The sequence below is a fragment of the Xyrauchen texanus genome, chromosome 17 (genome assembly GCF_025860055.1).
Source record: "Xyrauchen texanus isolate HMW12.3.18 chromosome 17, RBS_HiC_50CHRs, whole genome shotgun sequence".
Lineage (NCBI taxonomy): Eukaryota > Metazoa > Chordata > Actinopteri > Cypriniformes > Catostomidae > Xyrauchen > Xyrauchen texanus.
In genome coordinates, this window is record NC_068292.1 from 8,524,659 (window position 1) to 8,551,641 (window position 26,983).

General features: G+C 37.2%; 2 protein-coding genes and 1 long non-coding RNA gene across 5 annotated transcripts; 1 reads left to right on the forward strand and 2 right to left on the reverse strand.

The window, feature by feature from the left end:
- Positions 1–3,972: 3,972 nt before the first annotated feature.
- On the reverse strand, positions 3,973–10,070 carry LOC127657717 (uncharacterized). 3 transcript variants are annotated; one of them, XM_052146566.1, is made up of 15 exons: positions 9,507–9,550; positions 9,121–9,245; positions 8,845–9,023; positions 8,653–8,725; positions 8,335–8,568; positions 8,048–8,154; positions 6,283–6,476; positions 6,155–6,196; positions 6,005–6,079; positions 5,854–5,919; positions 5,662–5,750; positions 5,471–5,576; positions 5,286–5,394; positions 5,081–5,151; positions 3,973–4,151 (listed from the first exon to the last, which is right to left on the reverse strand). In XM_052146566.1, the coding sequence occupies exons 8-15, from the start codon at positions 6,167–6,169 to the stop codon at positions 4,050–4,052; spliced, it is 633 nt and encodes a 210-aa protein (XP_052002526.1). In that variant the 5' UTR covers positions 6,170–6,196; positions 6,283–6,476; positions 8,048–8,154; positions 8,335–8,568; positions 8,653–8,725; positions 8,845–9,023; positions 9,121–9,245; positions 9,507–9,550; the 3' UTR covers positions 3,973–4,049. The 3 variants fall into 3 exon arrangements, with proteins under 3 accessions (XP_052002526.1, XP_052002525.1, XP_052002524.1); XM_052146565.1 differs by lacking the exon at positions 9,507–9,550 and adding an exon at positions 10,041–10,070 and having other exon boundaries at positions 8,335–8,725; XM_052146564.1 differs by having other exon boundaries at positions 8,335–8,725.
- A 1,505-nt stretch (positions 10,071–11,575) lies between these two features.
- LOC127657718 (uncharacterized) lies at positions 11,576–15,201 on the reverse strand. Its single transcript, XM_052146567.1, has 7 exons — positions 15,164–15,201; positions 14,994–15,059; positions 14,483–14,539; positions 14,172–14,241; positions 13,746–13,936; positions 13,188–13,347; positions 11,576–11,712 (listed from the first exon to the last, which is right to left on the reverse strand). The coding sequence occupies exons 2-7, from the start codon at positions 15,033–15,035 to the stop codon at positions 11,612–11,614; spliced, it is 621 nt and encodes a 206-aa protein (XP_052002527.1). The 5' UTR covers positions 15,036–15,059; positions 15,164–15,201; the 3' UTR covers positions 11,576–11,611.
- Positions 15,202–20,058: 4,857 nt separating this feature from the next.
- On the forward strand, positions 20,059–24,107 carry LOC127657720 (uncharacterized). Its single transcript, XR_007972317.1, has 3 exons — positions 20,059–20,172; positions 22,118–22,260; positions 22,945–24,107. It is a non-coding gene; the product is annotated as an uncharacterized LOC127657720 (long non-coding RNA).
- The last annotated feature ends 2,876 nt before the right edge of the window (positions 24,108–26,983 follow it).

Here is a 26,983-nt window from a genome sequence, read left to right on the forward strand (position 1 = left end):
AGCTGAGTTCTTGTCAAACAGGTGGGGGACCTCCATGTAAACCTCTGTCTGAGATTGGCGAAATAGTAGAGGAGATACTTGGTACGGCCAATCCCTCTATTTGTGGCATTCCAGATGCCCCAGACCCTGCACTTCTCAAATTGAAGGAGTTACAAAGATGGTAAGAAGAAAATTATGCATGTAATAATGTATGCATGTAATGTGCCTTTTTAATAAATTGATAGTATTTCAATCACCACATTGAATTGAATAAACATGTTTGCACTGTTTAATATTTTCTGCATGTGGATAATTCTGGAGCCGGTACATCAGATGCATCTTCTCCTGTATCATCTCAGGACATCTCCCTGTGTCCTCCAGATGAGCCTTCTGCCTCACAAGACACTGGATTTGCACAGGGCGCAGCCACTGAGGATGACATTGAGTCCCTTAAAAGAAAAAAGCTCAAATTGCAAATTAAGTTGCTGGAAATTCAAAATGAATATTACTCACTAAAACTGAAAAAAATTAAGAATACTCAATGATTGTACATATGCTTTGTGTAATAAAATTGTGTAAGTAAAAATTAGTTTGTTGTTACTTATTGTATACAAGTTTGCTTACCCAAAATGTGAGTTAGCAAAGCAGTCCCTGAATGATGCTCTTCCCGAAATGCTTTGTACTGTGTGTTCGGTGGTTTTGTCATCATTCTCATCATAATCATGATCACTGTCATCATCACTATGATCGTCATTTTCATCGTCATCATCATCATCATCATCAAGCAATGGGAGGTTACGAGCTTTGCAAATATTGTGCAAAATGCCACAAGCCATAATAATGCGACAAGCACGCTCAGGTGAATGTCGAATCTCTCCATGAAGGACATGGAATCTTCTTTTCAGCTGTCCAATTCCTCTCTCTACCACGGCTCTTGTTACTTTGTGTGCTCTTCATGACGCAAAAACGATAAAAGAACATAGGTCAGATAAGTCAAGAATGCACTCATTGAACAAAATTGGTATCTTGTCTACAGTTCAGTCCAGTACAGTACCTGATATAATTGAGCTGCTGTTCTCCTTGAGGTCTTCTGTAAGGGGTGAGATTGAGGGTCTTGTAATTGGCATCAAATACGACTTGAACATTGATGCTGTGGAATCCTTTTCGATTGATGTATGTCTCCTCATTTATACTTGGAGCAATGATGCGTACATGGGTGCCATCAATGGTTCCAACAACTCCAGGGAAACCCGCAATCCTCATAAAATCTGCTTGCTTTTGCCGTATAGTTTGAAGGTCAGTTGGGAAGTCAATGAACTGCTTTACTATGTCTGGTGTGGTTAGCGCAGCAACAGTGGTATTTAAGACCCTGCTAACTGTGGACTGTGATGGCCCAAAGTCATCACTGGTGCATTGCTGCATTTTTCCAGTCGCCAAGAAACGCAGAGTCATTATAACTTTCATTTCTGCAGTTAAGGCATTGTTTCTTACAGTGGGAGAAGTTATTGAATTTCTGACTAGGTCAGTAACAAAAATAATACCCTGAAGATCAAGCCTGTATCGTTTGATCAACTCTCTGTCACTGATGTGCGGTCTGGGTAGGCAAACTAGGCACTGCCTACCCTGCCAAAATTCAAAAATAAAATGTTTATTAAATAATAAACTTGTATTTATATTTTTACTTTTTATTCTTGTGATTTTTATATATGCAATATGTGTGTTATTCCAATTGTTTAGACGTTATGATGACAAATGTAGCAGTTACGCATAATCAACTAAAAACAAATGGTAGAATAAGCAGTGCTTTTACGGTCCATTCATTGCAGACGGCAAGCGGAAAACCCATGTTGCGCATGCGCACTTCGATCCTGTATTAACATGTACGGCAAAAAGCACAAATCTGCTGTGACTTTTGACGTAAATATGTTATGCCCGTAATCATCTCCGTTACGTATCAGACATGGACCAATTAAAATCGAGATATTCCTGGACATTTGCGTAGCTAACCTCATTACACCACAGCTAGCCAAAATCAAAATCAAAATGACAGCACCGGCTGTAATCACAGAATTAAGAAATTTTTCCAAGCTCGATTTTAATTCCAAATATGAGTTAATTGCAAGAGGGAGGTCTACGCCAGCCTTAGATGGACTAGTACAGCAAAAGGGCCCACAACTTATCCGATCATTTCAAACTGATTGGTATGTAAGAAAAGATTGGCTATGTGGCTGTGCGCTTGTGTGTGTGTGAGAGAGAGTGAGTGAGTGTACACGATATACATCCTGATTTGGACATTTCTTGATATGCCGCGCTTGTGCGTAATGTTCACTGTTATTACGTATTATTAGCTTAAACAATAAATCAGGTAATCTGGCTTTCATAACTCAGTGCCTAGCCTCTTTAAGACATCACCGCACGTCACTGCTCTCTGTCATCATATAATTCCAACACATTCTTACGTTGTTGGAAACTGCGCAGCCTCATCCTCTCTGCTGCCATCTTGTTACTCCTAACTGGTTAGGAGACCTCTCCAGCTCTCTTAAATAATTTAGGAGCTGAGACCTAATCTTAACACTTAGGAACCTTTATGAATCACACTTATTCTTAAGAATAAGAATAAGAGTAAAATGACATCATTCTTAGAATTTTGACACACTTAAGACAAAAAATGTACTCTGAGCGGCTTTATACATACGGCCCCAGATCATTTATTAATATTTAGACAGGTCTATGAGTAGTCATTTAAATCCTGTTCTGTGTGCTTTTGTTCAGTTTACAGCCAATGGAACAAAACTTTTGGCTACGTGAGAGCCCCTTATGATTCACATTGCGTACATTCACCTCACATGAATTCATTAATCTCTTTGATTCAGCATCAGTACATCTGAAACTCCGTCTTACTAAAGCCATCATAATTTATTTAATTAAATTCTGTAATAGTTCAAACATTTTGTCACCTTGACAAGATTACAAACAACTTTCTTGTTTGTCAGTATTTCCACCTTATTTTCATTTTGAGATGACAAACACCTGGATATACTGGCCAGAGTGATCAGCACCTTTGGACTGGACATCTCCCATAATAAAGCACTTACCGTAATTTCCGGACTGTTGAGCGCACCTGAATATAAGCCGCACCCACTGATTTTTAAATAAAATATTATTTTGAACATAAATAAGCCGCACCTGTCTATAAGCCGCAGGTATGTAGCATACTTTGTCAGAATAGCATACCGGAAGTTGAGTTTTATAGCGGGGTCTGTCAATTTAGCCTACTTTGTCAAAACAGCATACCCGTGTTTGTGAAGGGTATGCTGTTTTGATAGCCCCTGCTTTAATAAAAATACAGTTTATAAAGTGGCATGCTGTTCTGATAGCCCCTGCTTTAATAAAAATACAGTTTATAAAGGGGTATGCTGTTCTGATAGCCCCTGGTTCAATAAAAATACAGTTTATAAAGGGGTATGCTGTTCTGATAGCCCCTGGTTTAATAAAAATACAGTTTATAAAGGGGTATGCTGTTCTGATAGCCCCTGGTTCAATAAAAATACAGTTTATAAAGGGGTATGCTGTTCTGATAGCCCCTGGTTCAATAAAAATACAGTTTATAAAGGGGTATGCTGTTCTGATAGCCCCTGCTTTAATAAAAATACAGTTTATAAAGGGGTATGCTGTTCTGATAGCCCCTGCTTTAATAAAAATACAGTTTATAAAGGGGTATGCTGTTCTGATAGCCCCTGGTTCAATAAAAATACAGTTTATAAAGGGGTATGCTGTTTTGATAGCCCCTGCTTTAATAAAAATACAGTTTATAAAGGGGTATGCTGTTTTGATAGCCTCTGTTTTTATAGGTCTTGCTTCATAGAAAATTAAGTGTTGGGGTATCCTTTTTTGTTAGTTTTCACACTTACCATTATACCCCTTCATACCCTATTTCTGTGTATCTTACTAAAAGAAAATACATTATAAAAACATTCTTTGTTTATAGACAGATTGAAAAATATTTTAATACAAATTTAAACATACAATATGTTTATCAACAATATGTACAACATAGTTTGAGGCAAACATTATGCATTTAACACACACTTTTTACACTTGAAATGCTCTGAGGCAAGGGTTGCAGGGGTACACTCCTTGTGCGTCCATCTTGAGCATATGTCACACTGCACCTTTAAAGACACAGTTTAAAAAAAATTCACTTTAGAAGTGCAATATATAAATCAATGAAGCATTGAAGAATTGTTACAAACTTTTTCAGCTGTACCAGCAGTAAGAAGAAATACATTTCTTCTTACTGCTACAAGAGCCTTAAATAGCCATAGTTAAGACTATTGTAATGTAAATTTTTTCAAGGATGCCTGTATTTCCTGCTTTAGTGAAAGCAGTTAGGAATGTCAGATTGCTTATTACCGACTACTCCAGAAGAGTGGACTGTCCCAAAAGACACCATGACATCTTACAAGGCCATACCAGTCCTGAGAACATTTTATCTAATGTTCATATGGGCTGGATTGGGGGGCGGATATGAGTGGGGAGAAGAGTCATACAAAATGCTTTATGTTCTGCTCTGCTTGTTAACAAGCTGCAATAAATTAATAAAAAGACCAAAGGATTTTGTTGCCATCCCTTATGAAGAAAATGTCACAGCACTATACTAAAATGCTTGCAGGTAAGCAAAAAGAGGACACAGCATCGTTGAACCAAACCAGGAGATGCTGCTGCTCCATTTGCCTTCGCCTCCCACTTGTCTGTCCCTAGAAGTCAGGTGAAGAGGCAGCTGGAGAGACTGAACCGGTGTTGTGCCGAATTTCGACCCCCACCAAATTTTTACCCCCTAGTATTGGTAGGTTTAGGATTAGATGTGGTGGAGGGGTTAGGATTAGGGGTGGGGTTAGGATTAGGCAATCACCATTCCTTTTCACTCTGTACACCTCAGACTTCCAGTTTAAGTCAGAGACCTGTCATCTGCAGAAATACTCAGACGACTCTGCAATTGTCGGTGTATCAGAATTGATTTACATCAGATAAAGACAAAAAGCTGAGTGGATGGATAGTGAAAGTTGCCAGTTTGTCAGTATATAACCTATTGTCTTATTACCATCTCTGTGAAATCCTCCTCAGCATCAAACTGCAACATGTTGCAGGAAACACAGAGATCTTCCACACCATCTTAAATGAAAAACAAAAATAGTGCAACACAAGCAATGTTAATTTAAAGACATTTGCTGCAAGACTTTAGCCAATTTATCCTGAATATTGTCTCTTGTCAAAGGACAAGTCAGACATGGATTACTAATGGATACCTTTGCATTCCAGAAGAGTGGCTGCAATTTTGACTCTTGCGGCTGAGACCTCCTCTGTGTCTGTTTGAGCAACGCAGATACTTCTGCCTTGGAGAATGAGCTCTGCAAACTACAAAGAGTCAGTGTAGGTGTAAAGTAACATACATTCACCTTAATTACATATATCAATAATATCCATACCATACCATCAAAATTAAGACTCCACAACTAGAGCCGTCCTGCTGCAGATTGTGTTTTGCAGTTTGGATCGTCCACGGGCCTTCACTGACATTTCTTGTCTTCCAAAAATTTCTGTTATTGTACAAGTCATTAGTTCAGAAACATATTCAAATACAAAAGTCTACAAACACAGTAAGAAAGGCTTGTTTTACATCACCTCCAATTCCAAAGCATTTTTCTCTGGTACATATTTTCATTACCGAAGGGGTCTATCACAAGGAGCGATTTTTCATCCATTTTGACAATCTGTTAAAATGTATTAGTTAATCCTAAAACAATCCCTAAAGATTTTATAGACACCAAAAACTACCAATAAAGTTTGTGGTAAATACAGAATCAACAAAAGTACCACTAAAATCCAGTGACCTCCAACGTTTACAGGACAAATCCAAGTTGAGGCTGTGGGTAACTTCATCTAAAAATAGAAGAGAGCACTTAAAATCCAAAGTTCCAACATGCATGTGTATAAGGATACATAGTCTGTAATAAAACCATATAACCTTTTGAACAACTCTGAAAAGGCCATGATGAAAGACAGAGGACCCAAGTACAGCATTCAAACAATGCACAGGTATCTGAAACAGTATTGGTCTGTTAGAATCCAGTATTTCTAACAACAGAATGAAAACACAGAAATGTTCATTTATTACCTTGGCTAATTTCATAATGCAGTGCAGGTATGCATCAATGATCTGTGTAAACAAAAAAAGTTGTTAATAATTTAATTTGATACAGCACTGAAACATTAAACTTGTATATCACATGGATGTACTTTCACCTGGTCCTGGAGGAACGTTGTCTCGTTTTGCTGTGTACTGTACTAACTGTATATGGTTGAAACGACAATAAAAACCACTTGACTTGACTTGACCTCATCTGAAAGCCAGCCATGTACCGATAGTGTTCTAAAAGAGGTATCATAAATTTTGTATGGTCCCACGACCGCTTCCACTTGTCCTGTATCTTTTTCGACTGCAACACAGAACATTTCAAATTATTCTTGTTAATATTTAGATGAAAAACTGTACCATTAACATTTTCAACAAAGAACACATGCAACCATGACCAGGAACGGGTCATGGGAGAAACATGCAACTTGATGACCAACCGGTCTTAACCAACGACCAACAGGTCGGAACTAACTTATGAGTTTCTATTGCACCTTGCTCTTGAGCACTACTCCAGACAGGTACCAGAGAACTGGCTTGGGCTGGGACCTGAGAGCTGGTTGGGGCTGGGACCTGAGAGCTGGTTGGGGCTGGGACCTGAGACCTGAGAGCTGGTTGGGGCTGGGACCTGAGAGCTGGCACTACTTTTTTTATAAGGTTTCAGGTGACTGATGTTATATTTTGTTTTAAGACAGACACCCTGTGGTGTTTGTAAAGTTGCTGTCTTTTCTGAAATCTCCTTAATTGTGTAGGTTCCAGTGTAGTCTGCTTCCATTCTCCCTCCTTTCCTGCTTCTCTTTCTTATGTTCAGTAAGAGTACTTCATCTCCCTCTTTAAACTCCACATTTCTGTACTTTTTCTGAAATCTTTTTGCAAATGCCTCTGTCATTTTTTTTTGTGACCGTGCAATATTCTCCTGGACCTTTTCTCTTGTGCTCTCTTGCATTCTCTGACTGTCCCTGAGAAAATCACTGCAGTCTTCAGGGAGTATTATTGTTGAAAGCTACAACAAAATAGATAATGACTTGTACATTTCATAGTATAGACTTTTACACTAAATTAATCTACAATAAAATATTAAACATGTTTCCAATAAAGCTGAGCTTCATGGGCAATATATCTGCATTTATATATTACTACTGCATCTAATGGATATATGTGGAATCTGGGAGTTACAGGAAAAGATATTGTGGTTGGGGTAGCCTGAATCTGTATGCATGAGACTGTGTGAATACTAGCCGAATTCACACTTTTGTAGTAAAATGAGAAACATTATACAGAAGTATAATTTTCTGTCATTTGTGTTTATCAGAGCCTGCAGTTACTGTGTGCAGTTGCTGTGTGATGCGCGTTCGCTGCGGGCGTATCGTGACGAGCTGGACGTGCTGCGAGAAAAGACCGATAAAATCGATTCTCTATTTTCGTTTTCAAAACTTGTGTTGGTTGGTCTGATCGATTGTGCAATCGATTTTCGAACATAAAGTGACAGCCCTACTGGTTTAAGCTAAGCTTATCTTTTAAAATGTTTGGTCACTTGATGCTTTTTTAAGAAAAAGCCCTACCGGCAGTTCAACAGGCACTTCTGATGGAAATCTAGCTTCTCGCCCATACATTAAAAGAAATGGTGAGAATTTTGTTGTGGTGTGTATTTTGGATCTCAGCAAAAAAAGACTTGCATCTAGGTACTTGTCCCAGTCATCCTGCTGATCATTAACAAGTTTAAGTGCCCTAGAAAAATAATTTTTAAAATTTTTCTAAATGAATGTATTTCAAGACAGAAACTACCAACTTTCAATACACTCTGGTAATAATGATCAGAAGAGCTACCAAATAAACAAAACCCAGAAAATAAACACAAGAATAAAGAATGCTTACCGTTTGATGTTATCATTGGTTTTCTCATCAAGCCCATTTGTTTGGGGATGGTAAGCAGCCGTAACACTCCTCTCAATAGAGAGCAGCTCACAAAGTGTGCTGTTTATCTAAAAATTAAAAAAAATAAATAAATAAAATCAGAACATTATTTTGGTTTATAGTAACATAACTATAACACATTTGGTTTATAGTACTTCTGTCAAATATTTCAATCAATAAATCTTTATTTGTTGAGCACCAAATCACAAATGATATCATCAGAACAAAATGCATAAAGTGAAGCTTACTTGATTGACAAACTCCCGTCCTTGGTCTGACAGTATGCGCTTAGGGCAGCCATGTGTATAAATGACTGTACAAAGGTTTTTGGCTACTTCCAATGCAGACTTTGTCTTTTGAGGAAAGGCCTCCACCCACTTGGAAAAATAGTCAGTGACTGTCAATATATACTGATACCCAGTAGATGTTTTTTGGAGTGGACCAGTGAGATCAATGCCAATGAGCTCCCAAACAGCAGATAACTATTAGTGATTTGAATGCATAATAGATTAAATAACATAATGCTTAGCATTGTTAAAATCTAGTCGATTACAAAAGATGGTGACCTTGATGCATTCCAGAGTTTTAACTGCATTCAGGGGGTGGTCCCACCCGCTGACATTGGTCGCATTCAGATATCTTGAAAAAAAAAAAAAAGCTCAATTACAAACAGTAAGTTTCACATAGCTATTAATATGTAGATATAGACGTATAAAAATACAAATGTTGGCATATGGATGAACAGATAAACTACATACCCATTTGTCAATATCCACTGTCATGCCATACCAGTAGAACCGTGAACACTTGGCAGTTCGTGTTTTTAAGGTTCCTGTATGTCCTCCAATAGGTGAGGCATGAAATTCTTTAAATAAATTCACAGCCTCCTCCTTTGTCTTTATGACTCTTCTGTGACTGCCAAAGAGTAGTTCTCCATCTTTAAGGAATATTGACATAACCAATAATAAATACAAAATATGAACACGTCATATTCCTGTCAGTATTATAGACGTATTTTGATGGTAAATACTGACCGTGAATCCTGAATTTCGAGGAGTATTTCCTTAGGCTTTGCTTCTGCCCTTTATTTAGCTCTGCAGGGTATGAACCCTTTAAAAGGTAATTGAAAATTTCCTCCCACTTATTTTCCATGGTGAAACTACAGTTAGCAGAAAAATAAGCATTAATCATTTAAAAGCAAAACATTAGTCGATGTGTTTAATCTCGGTCAGATGGCGCCAAACGCTAGAACCTCGAGTTAACACAAGATTTAACGTTTTAACGCGACTTTACGACTCCACTTGCTAAAAATAATATATTGAGAACGTCTGTCAACAATTCTTGTGATTGTACAAGGATTGTACAAGGCAACAATTAGGTAATGTGTATATAATACGCAATATAATACACCAACACTTACCGCTTGTAATCTTAGGTATGCTGAAATGATGTTTTAAATTTAACGCATGCGCAATTCTACAAATTTCACTACTGCGCATGCGCATTAACCGAAGGTATCCCATTCTGATGGGTATGTTTTGTCAGAACGCCTGTTCTGTGAAACAAATGAACTTTACTCAGGCTTTAACGAAACACGGCTTGTAACAAAAATAAATAGGCTTTAACGTAACACGGCTTGTAACAAAAATAAATAGGCTTTAACGAAACACGTCTTGTAACAAAAAAAAATAAGCTTTAACGAAACACGGTGTGGCAGCGGGGGCGTGGTCAAGCGCCCGTCCGGGAGAGAAAAGCATAAAGGGCGCTTTCACCTGAGCTAAATTATGTCTAACACCGGTGTCTAATTTCAGTAAGCATGGGGAGAGCGGCATAAAAAGGCAGCAGCCACAGAGCTGAGAGAGTGACACACGTCAGTCTAGTGTTGGCGCATAGAAGAATTGAGAAACTTTATAAAATTGATTGTAAACATTGCTGTGGCCATTAAAAGCCTTACCTGGAACGTCAAGTGCCCTGCTGAAAACTGTCACACTGGTGCCCGCGTGACAGTTTTCCCAAGAAGGACACGTGAAGCAGGGCACTTGAAATTAGACACCGGTGTTAGACATAATTTAGCGCAGGTGTAAGACCAAGCTCACGTGCAGCAGCTCTATTTCCTTTTCCAACAGCCAGATCAATCGCCTTCAACTTGAAAGCAGCATCATATGCGTTTCTCCATGTCTTTGCCATGGTGAGGGTGACAAAATTACTACCGTAATCAGAATGATGGGAAGTTTGAGCGCGCTCGATTTAAACAGTAAACAAAAAAAGTTGTTTTGACCTTAACCCGTTCGGCAATTTCATTGGTCTAATGAAAGCTTCACGCCGCCAAAAAACTGAGCACGTCACAGAATGGTTTTTTTTTATTTTATTTTTTTTTATAAAATTTGAAAGCGGGAAAAATCCATATATTAGCCGCGTCATTGTATAAGCCGCGAGGTTCAAAGCGTGGGAAAAAAGTTGCGGCTTATAGTCCGGAAATTAAGGTAAATTCTACTTTATATCGAGCGGTCTACATGCTGGTTTGGGAAACAGGCGTTAATCTTTTGTGCAATGTTAGTTAAGATGACTGTTAAAGCTTAAGTTGCAACATTATCGGGAAACCCAGTCATTGTCCATAACAGCAGCCATAGATGTCGCTTTACTACCCAGTAAAATGAGGATGCATTCATGAAATTGCAGGCACAAATTAATAAAACATTTTCACAGTTAAACTAAATGAGGGAACTAATTAATAAAATACGCACATGCTCACATATTAATACGTTGTGGGAACGATATCTTTATAATTTGAGGGGCTCCGTACAACACGATGGCAGTTGACAGTGATTCATTCTGAATGCATTCGACAGGTTTTGGTGAGAAATAACCCCTTATTTTTCAGATGAAAATCTTCATGTGTACTATGAGAGAAGCTCGTTCAAGTGAAAAATTGCATTGTTTTGAGCCTATATCAAACTTCTCTGATATGTGTAGCATGAGAATCAGAAGAACTGTAAAACTGGAAGTGACCTATAAGAGCTTTTATTCAAATCTGAATCAAGAGTGCTGCGTAATATATATTTATTTTCTTCCTTTCTCACTTCCCAGCTAACACAAATACGTAACTGTTACGTAACTGCAACGTAATCTGGTGACCAAACTTTCGTCGTGGCGACGTAATTAGTTACGTCGTGGCAACCGGAAAAGTGAAAGTCCCAGATACGTTGTTACAACGTAACTTTGTGACGTTACCAGTTAGTAAGCACGACGTTGTGACAACGTAACTTTGTGACTTTACCAGTTAGTAAGCACGACGTTGTGACAACGTCACGTTGCGACGTTACCAGTTAGTAAGCACGACGTTGTGACAACGTCCTGTGCTGGTACTAAATATGTCATTTTCAAGGCGGACAGTTGGTGTCCTCATTTGCCCACACCTCATTTAAAGACTATTTAAATCTGCTGAATGATGAATGCATACTCAAAATTAGGTAAATTCAGCTAATTTATTTTGAAAACAACAGTACACAATAACATTTTAATTAATTATAACACAATTATAATTCGTTTGAACAAAGAAGGGGAATGTAGAGGAATGCAGAACAAGCGAACTACTCCAATTCTGCAGGGCCTACTGGCAGTCGATCCTAAAGAAACAGCACAACAACAAAACAACAGGTTAGTCATTTTCATTGTAACCTTTAAATAAGAGTTGTATTAGGCTAAAAATGGCAAAATAAGGGATATATGATATTAAACTGTGTCACATTATTTTTTGCAAAAAATGCAATTTATAAACTGGCCTTTTGCTCCAAATGGCGAAATTCTGTCTTTGATGTGCACTGGGGAAAAAATTGGCTTTTTAAAAAAAATCTCACTGCAAGCTCTTATTGTTCCTTATAGGGAATATGATAACGTCTACATGAAATTCACGCACCGTGAATTTGTCGAGTTTGTCTGATAGTAACTACATAACTCTGCCTTAACCCCGCAGCAAAAGTAAAACAAATCCGAAATGACTCCAAAGGAGCAATTGCTGATTGGTTGTTATTATCCGCCTTTAAGATAACGTCTGTTGTAACGACTCTGCAGAGGAAATCTTTTCACATGAAACGTTTTTTTCTTCCCTCTTCACAGGAAATGTTCAGTTTCTTGCTACTGCTAATTATTCAGGAATAATATACCATTTTAAAATCTTCTCAAAGACAAAGGTAAGTCTGATTTTGATCTAACCTTATCCCGTGTGGTGATTTATGTTTGTTGATTAAATGTTGCATATTGTGAGGAAACTCATAGGCTTAAGGTCACATAAATTACAGAGATTTTGCAAATTAAATCGAGGACATAATATTAGGTTTATTGATATTTAAACATGCACATGAGCTTAGTTATGGGAGCTGTCCAGGGTGATGAAAGCAGTTTGTAACATTTTCCTAACAAAAATGCTGTGAAAATGTTGACTAACGTGGAAATTGTGTTTTGGGCTTAACTTATCTTAAAATAAAGCTCTTGTTCTATTTAAAACAGACGTTAACGTGGGCATTTGTGGAGAAAAAAGTTTACAGACCGGTAATGTAACTATACACATTTTATTGTTGTTATTTTTTATTTGTTTTTATAGTCCTGATAAATAATATCGATTGGAAAAAGCAAAAATGAAATGCTTTTCATTTTAAGTCAGTCCTTTTCATAACATCTTGAGAATAAGATGCAACTCCTGTGACAATCAGGGTTTAATATGAAAGGTAAAGAGACATTTTCTCGTAACAACGAGATGTTATGTCGATAAAAATGAATCGCTGAGACTTACAGTTTCAAAAAGTGCGGTTAGCAGTGTGTCTATTGCATCACCCGACCCGTGCGATGGGTTTAACAAGGTTTAGGGGAGAATATAGGCTGAATAGGCACTCTTTGAGATCCAGATTGTGTTCGTCAGTAGAGTGAGTTGATTATTTCTTTGATATGGAAATGTACTATTCATGCAAGTACTATGAAACTTGTGTAACTTTTGAAGTGCATGTTGATTTATTTGTGTTGTAAATTATATGCAAGAAAGAAATTTTGAATGACATAAAAAGAAATGTTCATTCTTTACAATGTTATTTATTTTTTTCAGACTCACGTTTGATGACTTTACACAGAGTTGTGTCAATCAGAGGCATTTTCTCCCTTTTCCCCTTCAAACTGAAGTGGCTCCACACGATGTTTGTCGCTACTGCCCGCATCACTCTCCTCACACAATCCCCTGGATTTGCCCCACCAATAAGGCTGAGATGGTGAATCTGTGAAACATCATGGTTTGGCATGCAGGTTAGTACAGTCAACAAACTCATAGTCATTGTTCATTTCTCATTGTCACAATTTAGTTGTTGAATATGTTAAAGTAGAAACTTACATAATTGTATATATTAATAAAGAAATTGTGCGTATTTGCTACAGAAATACTGTATCACCGATTTATAGATTTTATTTATTAGGAATGAGGAATTCATTAAATAATTTATTAAATAAATATGACTAAAAAGAATTGAAATAATAGTAATGCTACTTTCCATTGCTTGTAAATTAGTGTTAAAAAACAATAATGACATAACCATGAATGTGTTTTGTAATTGTTAAATCATATTTAAATAAATAGAAGGTAATTTTATGTGCCCCGGAAAATAACCAAAATACTCACCACTCTCTTTCTGAAATCCGAGTCTTTAAGACGGTTGTCAAGGGCCTCAAGCTCCTCTTTGTTCTGAGCAATATTGAGCTCCAGGATGTCTTCCGCTCTCTGATGACCCTGGCATTTCCTCAGTAGGATGAGTATTTCTCTCTGGGTGGCTGCCAGGCTGTCTACTTTTCGTAGCAGAACCTCCAGTGTTTCTGTAATTAGAGAGCACCAGTTACACACTTGGTGAACCAAAAAGTAGCATAATATAGTGTAATATATTAACTACAATAAAAATATCATAAACCTGTCTAATTGGAGGAAAAATGACCTTTACACCATAATTCACTTAAAACGCTATCTAAAGGAAGAACTCAGTATCAATATGTACTCTTTTTCTTTTTATAATTTACATTCGATGCATTTGTTTCTTAGGCCTATAAAATGTACCTTTAAGCTCACTCTTTGTTGGGTCGTTGGGTCTTCGTGTGGTCAGCCCTTGCAGTTGTTTGTCTCTCCTCTAAAAAAAGTTATGTAATGTTATACAACAAGCACTCACTTTGAATTATTCTGTGTGGGAAAAGGTATCTTGTACAGACAATTTGATTCCTCATGATATGACCTATTTACCAATGTTATTTTGTTGCATACGCAATGTTATTATCATTGCCTCATCTAACTTCTAACATCAGTTACTTTCAATTCAATCTAAAATCAATTCAAATAAAGTTTACAGATGTTGAATACAAATAAAATTTTACCTTCAGTAATATATTCTGCCACAGACACAGAATGAAATATGGGTGATTCATCAAGATCTGCAAGCATGATAAAAACACAGTTGTCAACTTGAACCTTGAAAAACATCATATTGAGACGAATCCACTAAACGGATATGCCACTTTTGCCTGTGATATTTTACTACAAAAACCTGTCTTAGTAGGCACCAGTAGAATGTTTTAAGCAGTTGCAATCTGAGTATCTGAGTTGTCATTCTTTTCTGTACAACAAGTACAACATTTATATATCTGACAAATTATTCTTAAATAATTTAAAATAATACATTTATTGTGAAAATTATTAAAAGGAAGTTTCTGTATAGATAATGGCAGCAGTAATTTATCCAATAATAATTTCCATTGCCCGATTTGCATGGTTCTTTTGTCAATTTGGCTATAAACCAGCACAGACAGTGTACACAAAAATGTCAGTGGGCGCAATTAATTCTTAGTGAATTCACCCCATAGAGTTAAATAATTTATTCAATTCTACCTTTAGATAAATCATGTGATGTACTGGGATCTGAATGGTCATTCTGGGAAGACTCTTTGACTTTTTCTATTTTGAGAATACAAAGACAAAAAAGAAGTACATGTAATTGCAGAAAATATATTTTATGTACTCATGGTACTATACTGTTTGATTTGTTTGTACTAATGTACTTGGTTTATGTTGGGGTGGGATGGGAAGTGTAGCCTCTGTTGCTGTATCAATGAAATGTAAAATAACAAATATGTTTCAGGGGGAAATTTTCATTTTAAACATTAAATTTAAATAATTTATTTAGTTGTTTAAAAAGAGCATACAAATATACTTATACCTTTGTCTGGCCTTTTCTTTAGGTTTTTTAGGAAATGGTCCATCTAAATAGCATGCAAAATGTTAATTTACTTTAACCTGAATTTAAATTTCCATTTGTTGAATGGTATTTAAAATGGTACCTTGATGCTTTCTTTTTCTTGGGGTCAGCCCTCAGTGGTGTCTCATCTAAATAGATCACACATTATTAATGTGCAGTTAGCAATGTATTCTTTGAAAGTTGATAATGATCAGATTTTTTCTGTTTCACTATCAGAAGATCTTAATGGACTACACAATACTCAAAGACTGAAAGTAATGCATACCATCGCTGCTATCATCATAACGGGCAGGTTTTTTTGTGGCCTTTTTCTGTAGGTGTCAACATCACTCTCCACAGCAGAATGATATTATTTGCACCACTTGAGGGCCTTTGCAAAATTGTCTGAAAATATAAAGCCAATGGTAAAACAATTAAAATATAATCATAATGTACAATCAGATAATTAAAGTATCCTCAAATAAATTAATCATTACCATTTGCCAATTTTTTTCATCAGGAATGTCTTCTTTTTTTGCCCTTTTAGTGGGGTTTGTAGGTGGCCAGTAGCTGTATTGTTGCTAGCATGCGTCCAGTGAAGTCAGAGACATTGTTAAAATATTTATATACATTTCTTAATTTTTATATTTTTGATCAAGATTATATTGTTGATGTGGAACTTCTAAGTAAGTACATTGTTATAAAAGATTCACTGCTGGTGTAAGATGGCCATGAATGTCACTGTGTCTCCATTTTCGATCTTGATTGCTCTCTTTTCAATTAGTTTTTGGAGATCCACCTCATTGTCGTTTGTTTTTTACTGAAGTTGTACACCCCCAGAAGGAATGAGGGGCAGGGCTCAATGAACAATGGTGCAGGACTATGATAAATTCTGCAAAGAACATGTCCATCTTTCTCCTCATCATTGGTGATCTCGCAGCCATTGTCATCATCTAGGATGAATGCTCTATCCTTGCTCTTCTTTGTTTGTCTGTCTTTGTTGTTTTTAATTGTGGATGCACGTCTTTCCTCAATCCTGTTGGCAATCTGGCTAAGAGGGTGTGTTCCACTTCGTACCATCTTCTTGATTGTATGCAGGTATGTTTCGAATTTAAATGCACTGCAGTTGTCCAGACCATGAAATTGTATAGCATCATCAGTGATGTGGAGCATTGAGTGGATGTTGTACACTATGAACTCATTTCCATAGAGCTCTCGTCCTCTGCTGACAAAGTAGCTGAGCAAGCATCTAGCATATTCTGAGTGCTTTTTGACCAGTGTTGGGGAAACTAAAATGCACATTGCCACACTGAATGCCAAGAAATGTAGGTACATGTCATGCCCAAGAATTCCTTTCAACACAAGCTTGCCTGTATACAGCAAGAATTGACGGAATTCTGTTGCCTTCCATCTCTCCAGCTCATCCAGGCCTCGAGGGGTGCGAGCAAAAATGGAAGGAATTTGACTCCTAAGCTGAAGCAACCTAGAGCTGACTACTTGTTTTTGGGTGGTGGAGAGCCTGACTCTTCTTTCTCCACGGGTCCAACTGACAAGAAGCCTCTTCATCACCCCCAAGCATGCCTGATGCATGTAGTCGATTGGGAAGCTTTTGACCATATCAATGGGCAGCTGGATGAGTGGAGTATTGGCATTGTGATGCTCAGGCTGAACTTGGCTCCTAAATGAATCATCTGTGCGCAAGGTGAGGTTTTCTGTGGCTGGAAATGTTACTTTATTAAACCATTCACCTTTCTGGTCACATTTATCACATCCATAGTACCCAGAGCACAGCTTTGTGCCTCGTGTAAAGGCTTTTGCTGGAGCATCACACACAATGCAGAGAACATTAATAGTGAAATTTCTCTCCTTATACTGAAGGCCATGAGACATCAGATCATTGAGGTCTGCAATAACATCATCTAGGAAAGTCAGATCGGTGGGTTTCTTGTTTCCGCATGTTAACGTTGCTGGAAAAACGATGATGGGCTTGAGATGGACAGCGCAGAGCACAGGCCACATAACTTTACTTGAGCTCTTGAACAATGGCAGGCCATCAATGTTGAATGACAGATTAATTGTGTCATGGTCCAGGATCTCTTCAACAGGGTACTTATACAGTTTGTCCAGCAACTGTTGACGCAGTGGGTAATGCAAATACTCCATGCCACATTTCTGCATTGTGGTTATTTTCCTAGGTGTTTTGAGCAGAGTACGAGCAGAGGATGGAAGATTAGTGTGGCCATGTTTCTGAAGAATTTTCAACAGATGGTCAACAGCATTGTTCTTTACTTCGAACTGAGAAGCCCAGGATGCCAGTTCTGTTGCCAGGGATAAGCTTGCCATGCTGTCTTCCTGGTCAGATGTACCATCTTTTTTTCTGCAATGTCCATGACTTCCTCTAAGTCATCCTCCCAGTCAGTTTCTTCTGAAGGCCAGGATGCTTCAGAGGACATTGGAGATGAAAGGTTCATTGTGTTCTCCGTGGAACCTAAGGTATCACCTGCATCCCATTGACCTTCTGTGACTGTTTCGGACTCTTCCAGACTGTCCAATTCAGTGTTGTTATTTTGTGTAGATATCTTTTGAAGAACACGTTTAGTTGCTCTCCAGGATCTTAGATACTGCCTCGAACGTTCTATTTTGTCCGCACTCATTGTTAAGTCTGTAAATATTTTAGTGTAATGTCAGAATGTGCTTCTGTTTTTCTAACAACAAATCTCACTTATCATTTTTGATTGAATTATTCTGATTACTGTATTTTGATTACTGTGCAAACCCATCATTAAAAACACATGAAGTTACTTAAAATCTTAGACTACATAAAAGTCTTAGATGACTACATAAAAAATAAAAATAATAAACAAAGCTTGAAGTGAAGCCAAAGAATATTACTTACCTTGAAGTAAAAGATGGTAAGAAAATAAACTCAATGGAGGAGGCACTTGAAAACGATGTAAAAATCTACTAAATTAAAAAAAGATAATCATTGGGTTGTTTTAGGTAAATGCATTGGTATCATGAATCGAAAAAGAGATCAGAAACTGCAAGAGCTTTTGAAACAAACTGAATCATGAAATCTATATGAGTCTCCAGGCCAACATCTGACTTATAACTTTACTAAGAATGTATCTGGTAGGCATTCAAAACATATACTTACAAAGACAAAGTCAGCTATGTGCTAGGGCTCTTAAAAGAGCCTTTGGGGTGTAGTTAGATGCTGTTGACACACAGGGAAAGGGAGAGAAAGTAGAAACATGTCTAAATATGAGTGAGATATGAATCTGTACGAATTAAAATGCATTAAATTCCGTCAATGATTTTTGACTAATCAGGATGACTGCTAGCTTACTTATCACTTACAATAATCAGACTGCAATATATACTGAAAAAAGAGAAGAGAATAATTATTTTCATGGTATAAATTTCAAAAAATAATAAAGGCTCTTGATTTATTAATATATCAATTGCATCAAAAATGCATGAGAATGCAGTAATGCATCTGATGAGAGTTTACAACCCACTAACAAATAAGAAACCATATTAAGTCAATAAAATAAATTTTCTTTCTTGAAAATACTACTAATTAGTATTATTATTTTTAATACTGTTAACAATATTAATAAAATATAATTATAATTAAGAATAGTATTAATAATACTAATAATAGCTTATTTTATTATTATTTGCGTTTAATTATTATTATTATTAACACTGTTAACAATAATGATTGAAATAAAATATAATCATAATTATTGTTGTTATTAATAAAACAATATTTATATTTATACATATTAAATGTAGTGGTATTAATAATATGACAGACAGACGGATGGCTGTCATTATAGATTTCATTATAGATCTGATCTCATCTTTACAAGCCACGTCTCTCGCTCTCACGGGCTTGGCTGCGAGCGCGTGAGCGCTGGCGCGTTCACCTGAAGGACGTCACACAAACTTAACGGCATTTAACGGTATTTTATTATAGCGACTAGTAGACGGTGGGAAAAAAACGGAAAACCATTGTTTATGTGAAAAGTATAGTGGTACATTTACTGGAAAAGACAGTTAATCAATTTTGTGACAATTAAAAATGTTCATTAGGTGAAAGCGGCAGTTGTTTATCTTATTTATCTGGTTACCCTGAGTAGGGGCCTATGTCTATAATATAGTATGCTATAATTAGATTTTATTATTTACTTTCTTCAAAGTTTTAAGTGTTATTTACCTTTGTAGGGGGTTCGTATGTTTTAAAAGTCATGTACCTAAATCAGTTAAGTAAAAAGTACTTTACCTCAGAAATACTGGTAGAATAGGATGTCCACTTACAATGAAAACCGGGTTCTGCTTACATATGGTCACAACCCCTGCTTATATATGCCCGCTGGCAGGTTTCGCGGGCTTGGCACGCGCACAAATATATATTATTTTATTTTTATATTTTTTTATATGTACATTTAAATAATGATACCTTGCGTTAGCTTGTCAAAAAGTGATATACCACAACCACAATAATCTAGCAGGGTAAATATAAGTTATATATAAACTTTAGAATATAAATATGTTAACTAAATTGGCTAGATTTACGAATTAAAACTAATCGGTTGTCCAGTCAGTGTTGGGTGTCTGGAAGGGATGGGAAATATACATAACATATAATACATATTCAACAACCCATAGGTGGCGATATGCGAGTCGCCAAATTAAGCATGCATGCAAGCGAAGAATCAGTCCACAGACGCGAGTTATACCTTTTACTGTCTGGAGTTTACTCTATCAACGCGTGGCAGCCTTTATGGTGGAAGCATTCACCTTTGATGTGCAAAAGGTTGAGAAGTAAGTAAGTATGATATGGAATAATATGTGGAAATGTATGTTTTTTTCATAGTGTGATCGTTTGTGGGATTGTGAGCGTTTTCCCTGAGCTGTCTAACGCGTTTTGCACGCGGCCCTGTTAAAGGAGCTTTATAATTTTTTTAAATGCAGTGATGAAATCTATCTTATAGAATTTAAAGTAAATCAAACATGTAAGAGAAGTGCAAGGTGCATCCAAATGTTAATTAGTTTTGAATGAAACAGTTTTGCATACAAAAATAACCTACAGGAATCCTGCAGGGTTTTTTGGAAGATATTGTTTTATTTATACTCTGACAATATGTGCAGGAAATTTCTACAGGTTTTAGAATGAACCCTTCAGTACAACAGAAACATGCAGGGAAGGCAAGTTTATTAATATAGCACATTGCATACACAATGGTAATTCAAAGTGCTTTACAGAGAAGAAATTAAAATAATCAAAAGAAATAAGAATAATTAAAAGTACGAACAGTGGCACAATGCTCATTCAGTAAATCATATAAACAGATGTGTTTTGAGTCTAGATTTGAATGTGACTACTGTAGGAGCACATCTGGGCCCGTATTCGTAAAAATGATTAATGCAAAGAGTCTAATCTAGTGACAAAATCCTAAGAAAGTTCTTAGAAATGTGGGTGTTACTGTTTACTCTTAAAACTAAATAAAAATCCTAGTAAGGTAATTCAGAAAGCATCTTAACCCTTAAAAGAGGTCTTAAGGTCAAAATTGTTAGGAGTACGGACGAGGACTTTTAAGAGGCTTAAGAGTTTTTTTTAGCAGAGGAGAAAATGACAGAAAGACGAAGAGGGAGAAGAAATGTTTTGCATACAATGGATCACAGTGTGTTGATAAGATGCTATAAATTAGATCTAAATGTAACTGGGAGCCAGTGTAAAGATCTGAGGACTGGTGTGATATGTTCACATTTTCTGGTTCCTCAATCTGGCAACAGTGTTCTGTATGAGCAATTGTTTTATGGTCTTTTTGGGAAGTGTTGTATTTCTGTTCCACTGTAATACCTCCTTCTAAAACATTTTCATAATCCACTTACCTTTAGATTAAAGATGCAAGACGTCAATCCAGGGTCGTCAGCGGAGCATCTAACCAGTTCAGTTCTAGTTTCGGTTGCTAGGGGCATTTGCTAATATTACTGTTTTATTACTAAAATTCATTTAGTATTAATAGGGAAAAATTACTCATAGTCTTGTTTAAAAGGTTTATGAATCATCACAACATGATTTTGTTTTCTTTGGAAATTTTTGTCTTTGTATGATTCTAAATATTTTTAAAGGCAAAAAATACAAACACTTAAAAGTCTTTACCTGAATTGCGGCTCTTTTTGCGTTGTCCCTCTGGAGGTATTCAACTATAAGATCGTCCATAAAAATATCAACTTTGTCTGTGACAAGTAATTTCTTGTACTATTTTCATCTGAGATGAAGCCAAAATTAGAGGGGTAAAAATGACTTTAGTGAAAGTGAAGGCCAAATACTCAGAATTTGGCCTCTGCACTTAACCCATCCAAGTTAGTTTACACATTAGGAGTAGTGAACAGTGGGTAAAGAGCAAGGGCACCTCAGTTTTTTCCTGTCTGTATTGAGACCTTTGAGTTACAAGTCTGACTCTAACCATTAGGCCACAACTGCCTTTAGAGAAATGGCAGCATAGTTATTTTATTTTTACACAGAGATTTGTAGATCTATTAGTAAAATCTGTTGACTAGCAATTTTTGTTGCATTGTATTCCAAGAAATATTAAAGACGTCTTAATATCCTTTTAAAATTCTGGTTCTTAACTAAATGTTATTTTGGTATCATCATTTTGAAGGCCCTATACAGTTTAATTCTAAGAATGAATTGTTCAATTTTAATTAATGGTCTGAAAAATACATACATTTGCTAAATTTAGTTTTTCATTACACCCAGGCAGGCTTGGTTTGGAAACTGCTCTACAATGTCCAATGGGTGGCTCAAGAAGGGAGACATTTGGATGTCCTCAGTCTCCTGACGTCTGGTCACTTCAACACAATGTGTCATTGAGTGCGTACAGTGAGGTTGTCCACCTCTGGGTAAGTCTCTCGCCCAGAAACCCATGTGCCCTTCTGTGTGCATTTGTATTGATGTATCAATACTCTAAAGTTTATACCTTGATCAGCAATGCAACGATTGGCTGGCATCAAGACAGCAACATAACACCATGTAATTAAAAAGAAAACGGCCAAGCAGGCAAAATTAAATGAAATGTCTAATAGATAAATAAAATGATTGTTACACAATTCCTAATTATTACAAATGTTCACTAATTTGTGTATTTGAACAGGCTTTACTTTTTCAGTTCCAAGAATATGGCCTATTGTAATGAGCAATTCACATTTCTTTAGGGCCAGGAATAAATTAATAACATTTTTACATTATTTAATGTGTAAGGCTCCAATAAAATTAAGATAATTATTCCCTCACAAATAAATCTCTCAATGAGTAAAATCGACTCTATTATTATGGACTACTAAGAACAAGTACATTTATACTTTTAATGATTAATTTCCCTGGTTCTGTAGGGTGTCATGTACCTGCCCTTCTGCATGACACTTCCTCATTCTAACGTCCGTGGTAACAAAGCTAAAGGCACATCTCTTCACCTGAAACAAGATGCTAATAAATGCTAGATAAATAATAGATGATGATGATAATGATTATTATAATTATTATTATTATTACCATTATTATTTTAATATCCTATCATTATTTTACAGGTCTTCATCTGTTGCAAAAGATTTCCTCATTTGGCTGGTTTGGAAGGACCGAGTGTCAGCATTACAGGAAAGGCACAGATGGCTGAAAGCTGGTTAATGACACAAGTGTCTATATGCATTAATCAGTGTCATAGTTGAATAGGGCATATACATACTCAATCCAACACACACACACGTGTGAGCACAACAGATAAACAGGATATCTGACAAGGAAGAGCAGAAGGGGTTTTACTTAATTTCTTTACCAGAGGCAGATGAAATACAACACAAGTACCAGAGTTTAGTTAAACATGAACGTTTCTGAGTGTCTATGGAAAAGTGCAAAACCAAACTAACTGGCTATGTAGGTCTATGTAGGACACATGCTGAATAAATTCTTGAAACTGCGAATAATAAGTAAGGGATAATGTAGAGCAAGGCGGTTGTTATAGCGAATACAACCCCGACAGGCTGATCAGGAGGAAGCGGAGGGGTCTTGAATCAGCCTGAAGGGGTTGTATTCACTATAACAACTGCCTCGCTCTACATTATCCCGCTTATTACATGGCTACCTACCAAATAAATAAATAATTTGACACAAAATATTGATTTAAAAAGGAGTTTATTGATTTAAAAACGATTGTATAGCTTCTGCTAAAGAAAATAGTCTGTTCCGTCTCTACGGTTAGAATCCTGCGTGTCCATGGCAACGTTCTGCTTTGCATGGCAACGGTGTGTTATCCTTAGAGTAAATTTTATATAGGTTTATTACAAGCCATGTAATAAACCTATATAAAATGTACTCTATATTACAAGTGACAAAACATTTTTATAGGAATAGTGCAACCAAAATGGAAATTCGTTCATTATTTACTTCCCATGTCACTCCAAACATGTATGCCTCTGTTTCATGGAACACAACACAGTGAGAAGATCGACAAAGCCCTTAAGACCACCATAGAGTAAAAGCTGTAATAATTTATCAGTTAATTATTATAATTTTTTTTTTTTATTAATTACTTTTAATATCTAAATAATTGCCAAGTGAAATCAACATTACAGTGTCATGCAACATTTAATGCTGTAACAAAACTTTCTGTTCCATTTGTTCCTGTTTTAATAAAACTTTTAAAGCCTGTTGTGTAGTTGTATTGTCATTTTGTTTAGTCTTTCCCTAAAGACTATGACCCAAAAAAATTGTTTGTATGGTAAAAAAAAAAAATAATCTTTCATATTTAAATAGTGTCTGTTACAGTTGGTAACTTGATGGTAATAAAATTACAGACATGCGACGTCGAGACTACGTTGTCAGATGGTCATGAAATTACCAAAACGTCACGTAACTGGGACGTATAGTTGGTTACTTTGTTACCTTAGGAGACCGTACTGACGACGTTGTCAGTTGGTAATTTGATGGTAATAAAATTACTGACATGCGACGTCGAGACTACGTTGTCAGATTGTAAGTCATGAAATTACCAAAACGTCACTTTAACTGGGACGTAGTTGGTTATTTTGTAACCTTAGGAGACCGTACTGACGACGTTGTCAGTTGGTAATTTTGAAGGTAATAAAATTACTGACATGCGACGTCGAGACTACGTTGTCAGATGGTAAGTCGTGAAATTACCAAAACGTCACTTAACTGGGACGTAGTTGGTTATTTTATAACCTTAGGAGACCGTACTGACGACGTTGTCAGTTGGTAATTTTTGATGGTAATAAAATTACTGACATGCGACGTCGAGACTACGTTGTCAGATTGTAAGTCATGAAATTACCAAAACGTCACTTTAACTGGGACGTACTTGGTTATTTTGTAACCTTAGGAGACCGTACTGACGACGTTGTCAGTTGGTAATTTTTGAAGGTAATAAAATTACTGACATGCGACGTCGAGACTACGTTGTCAGATGGTAAGTCGTGAAATTACCAAAACGTCACTTAACTGGGACGTAGTTGGTTATTTTATAACCTTAGGAGACCGTACTGACGACGTTGTCAGTTGGTAATTTTTGATGGTAATAAAATTACTGACATGCGACGTCGAGACTACGTTGTCAGATGGTAAGTCATGAAATTACCAAAAAGTACGAATAGATTACGTAACTGCGACGTCGTGTGTTAGCTGGGAAGTTAATTAATTGTATTGCTGTTTGTTTATTATACGTTCAAGTCATTGTCGAGTCTTCCACTTCAAGTCAAGTCTCAAGTAACTTGTTCTCAAGTCAAAGTCAAGTCAAGTCATTTTCATACTTTAATCAAGCAAGTCACAAGTCCTGAAAATTGTGACTCGAGTCAGACTCGAGTCAAGTCATGTGACTCGAGTCCCCCACCTCTGATCCTTCATCACGCAAGTCATGATCTCTGATTGAATGTCACAAATATGTGGATTTAATCTGCACTGTAAAGGGGTTCAATGGGAAGGAGGAGGCGAGAACAGGCTTGGCAATATAAATAATATTTTTAATGATAAACTTAAAAGACAAAACACACACGACGGACATGTTCAGTAAACTATCTCTCTCTCGTCACACCACCATCTGCCATCAGCCTTTATCCCTCTCGGAGGATTAATTAGCCTGATAAGGGACCGGGTGTGTATAATCATAACCCGGCCCCGCCCTCCACCCTGCCACACTCACTAAAACATGCCACATTCCTCCCTCGTTCTCTCAGGCTGGGGAGCCCCGGCCTGACGTACACCCCTCCCCTCTTTCCCTGGGGAGGGCATGCTTAAGCCTGGTCTGCCGGCAGGTCATCCCCATCTACCTGGACGAGGGAGGGACAAAGGGAGGGAAACAGAAATAATAAAAATGGGGGTACTTCCTGTAACAGTGTAGTACCCCCAAAAAACACTGTAAAATTTAAATGAGAGTGAAAAGTCCAACGCAGAGCGGCAGTGAGAGAGAGAGAGAGAGGAGAGAGAGATGAAGAAAAAAAAAACTACTCGCCAGTTCTCTGATACACCGTTGCATGGTCCTCGATCACTTCTCCACCCTCTCATGCGGACGACAGCCGCTTCTCCCCGGGCAGACCGGTATCAGACTCACGACCCCCGGTGGTCAGAACGCCCCTCTGCGTTCTCGGTGACTCGTGGGGACACTCCTCCGCCCCTGGCAGCGGCTCCAGCGCTCCAGGCGGTCGGGCAGTCCAATTCCCACTCGCCTCGTGGACGGCGACCGTTCACCGCGTCCGGGCAGTCGGTCTACTCCCTCCCGCGGTGGATGGCAGCGGTGCTCCCCAGGGTGTACGGCAGTGTCTAGGACTCCGCGATGGGCATCCCTCCTCCTTCCCGGGCTTCGGCACCAGTGTAAAGGGGTTCAATGGGAAGGAGGCGAGAACCGGCTTGGCAATATAAATAATATTTTTAATGATAAACTTAAAAGACAAAACACACACATGACGGACATGTCCATAAACTATCCCTCTCCCGTCGCACCACTGTCTGCCATCGGCCCTTATCCCTCTCGGAGGCTTAATTAGCCTGATAAGGGTCCAGGTGTGTATAATCACAACCCAGCCCCGCCCTCCACCCTGCCACACTCACTAAAACATGTCCAGGTCAAATGTCACCCCAAAAGCAATTACAAATACATTTTGCATGAAGAAAAGGGAGCCTATTTTCAGATGGTTTTTCCCACACAATGTTCACTTCCATAATGCATTTAGACATTTTATTTATTTATTTGGTTTCAATTGTCAATGGTCCTCAGACTCACATTATTGTTATCTACTGTAATACAGAAATTTTTTACTGTAATTTTAACTTTCATTCAACAAATACTACTGTGATATAAATACTGTAATTATATACAAATAATTTAAATAATATGCCTTTGTGGCATTACTGTAATCCCAGAGAATTGAGTTTAAACACAAAAATGTTTTAATGGTCCAAAGAATAATCTTCATTTTCTCTATGCAAAACGAATATATTTCTATATATATATGTGTGTGTGTGTGTGTGTGTGTGTGTGAGTGTGTGTGTGTGTGTGTGTGTGTGTGTGAGTGTGTGTGTTCTTGACAGGATTATGAAAATCACCCAAAACAAAATGTG

Bases quoted from the DNA above. Each gene is read 5' to 3' on its own strand.
- LOC127657718 (XM_052146567.1), bottom strand. From the start codon at position 15,035: ATGACCATTCAGATCCCAGTACATCACATGATTTATCTAAAG. The intron at 13,348-13,745 runs GTGAGTATTTTG...GATGTTTCACAG, and splicing joins CGGATTTCAGAAAGAGAGTG to ATTCACCATCTCAGCCTTAT. The intron at 11,713-13,187 runs GTGAGTCTGAAA...CTGTTTCTTTAG, and splicing joins TCTGTGTAAAGTCATCAAAC to GATCGACTGCCAGTAGGCCC.
- LOC127657717 (XM_052146565.1), bottom strand. The intron at 5,920-6,004 runs GTTATATGGTTT...TTCTATTTTTAG, and splicing joins TTTTCAGAGTTGTTCAAAAG to ATGAAGTTACCCACAGCCTC. The intron at 4,152-5,080 runs GTAATAAGACAA...GTGTCTTTAAAG, and splicing joins AGGAGGATTTCACAGAGATG to GTGCAGTGTGACATATGCTC.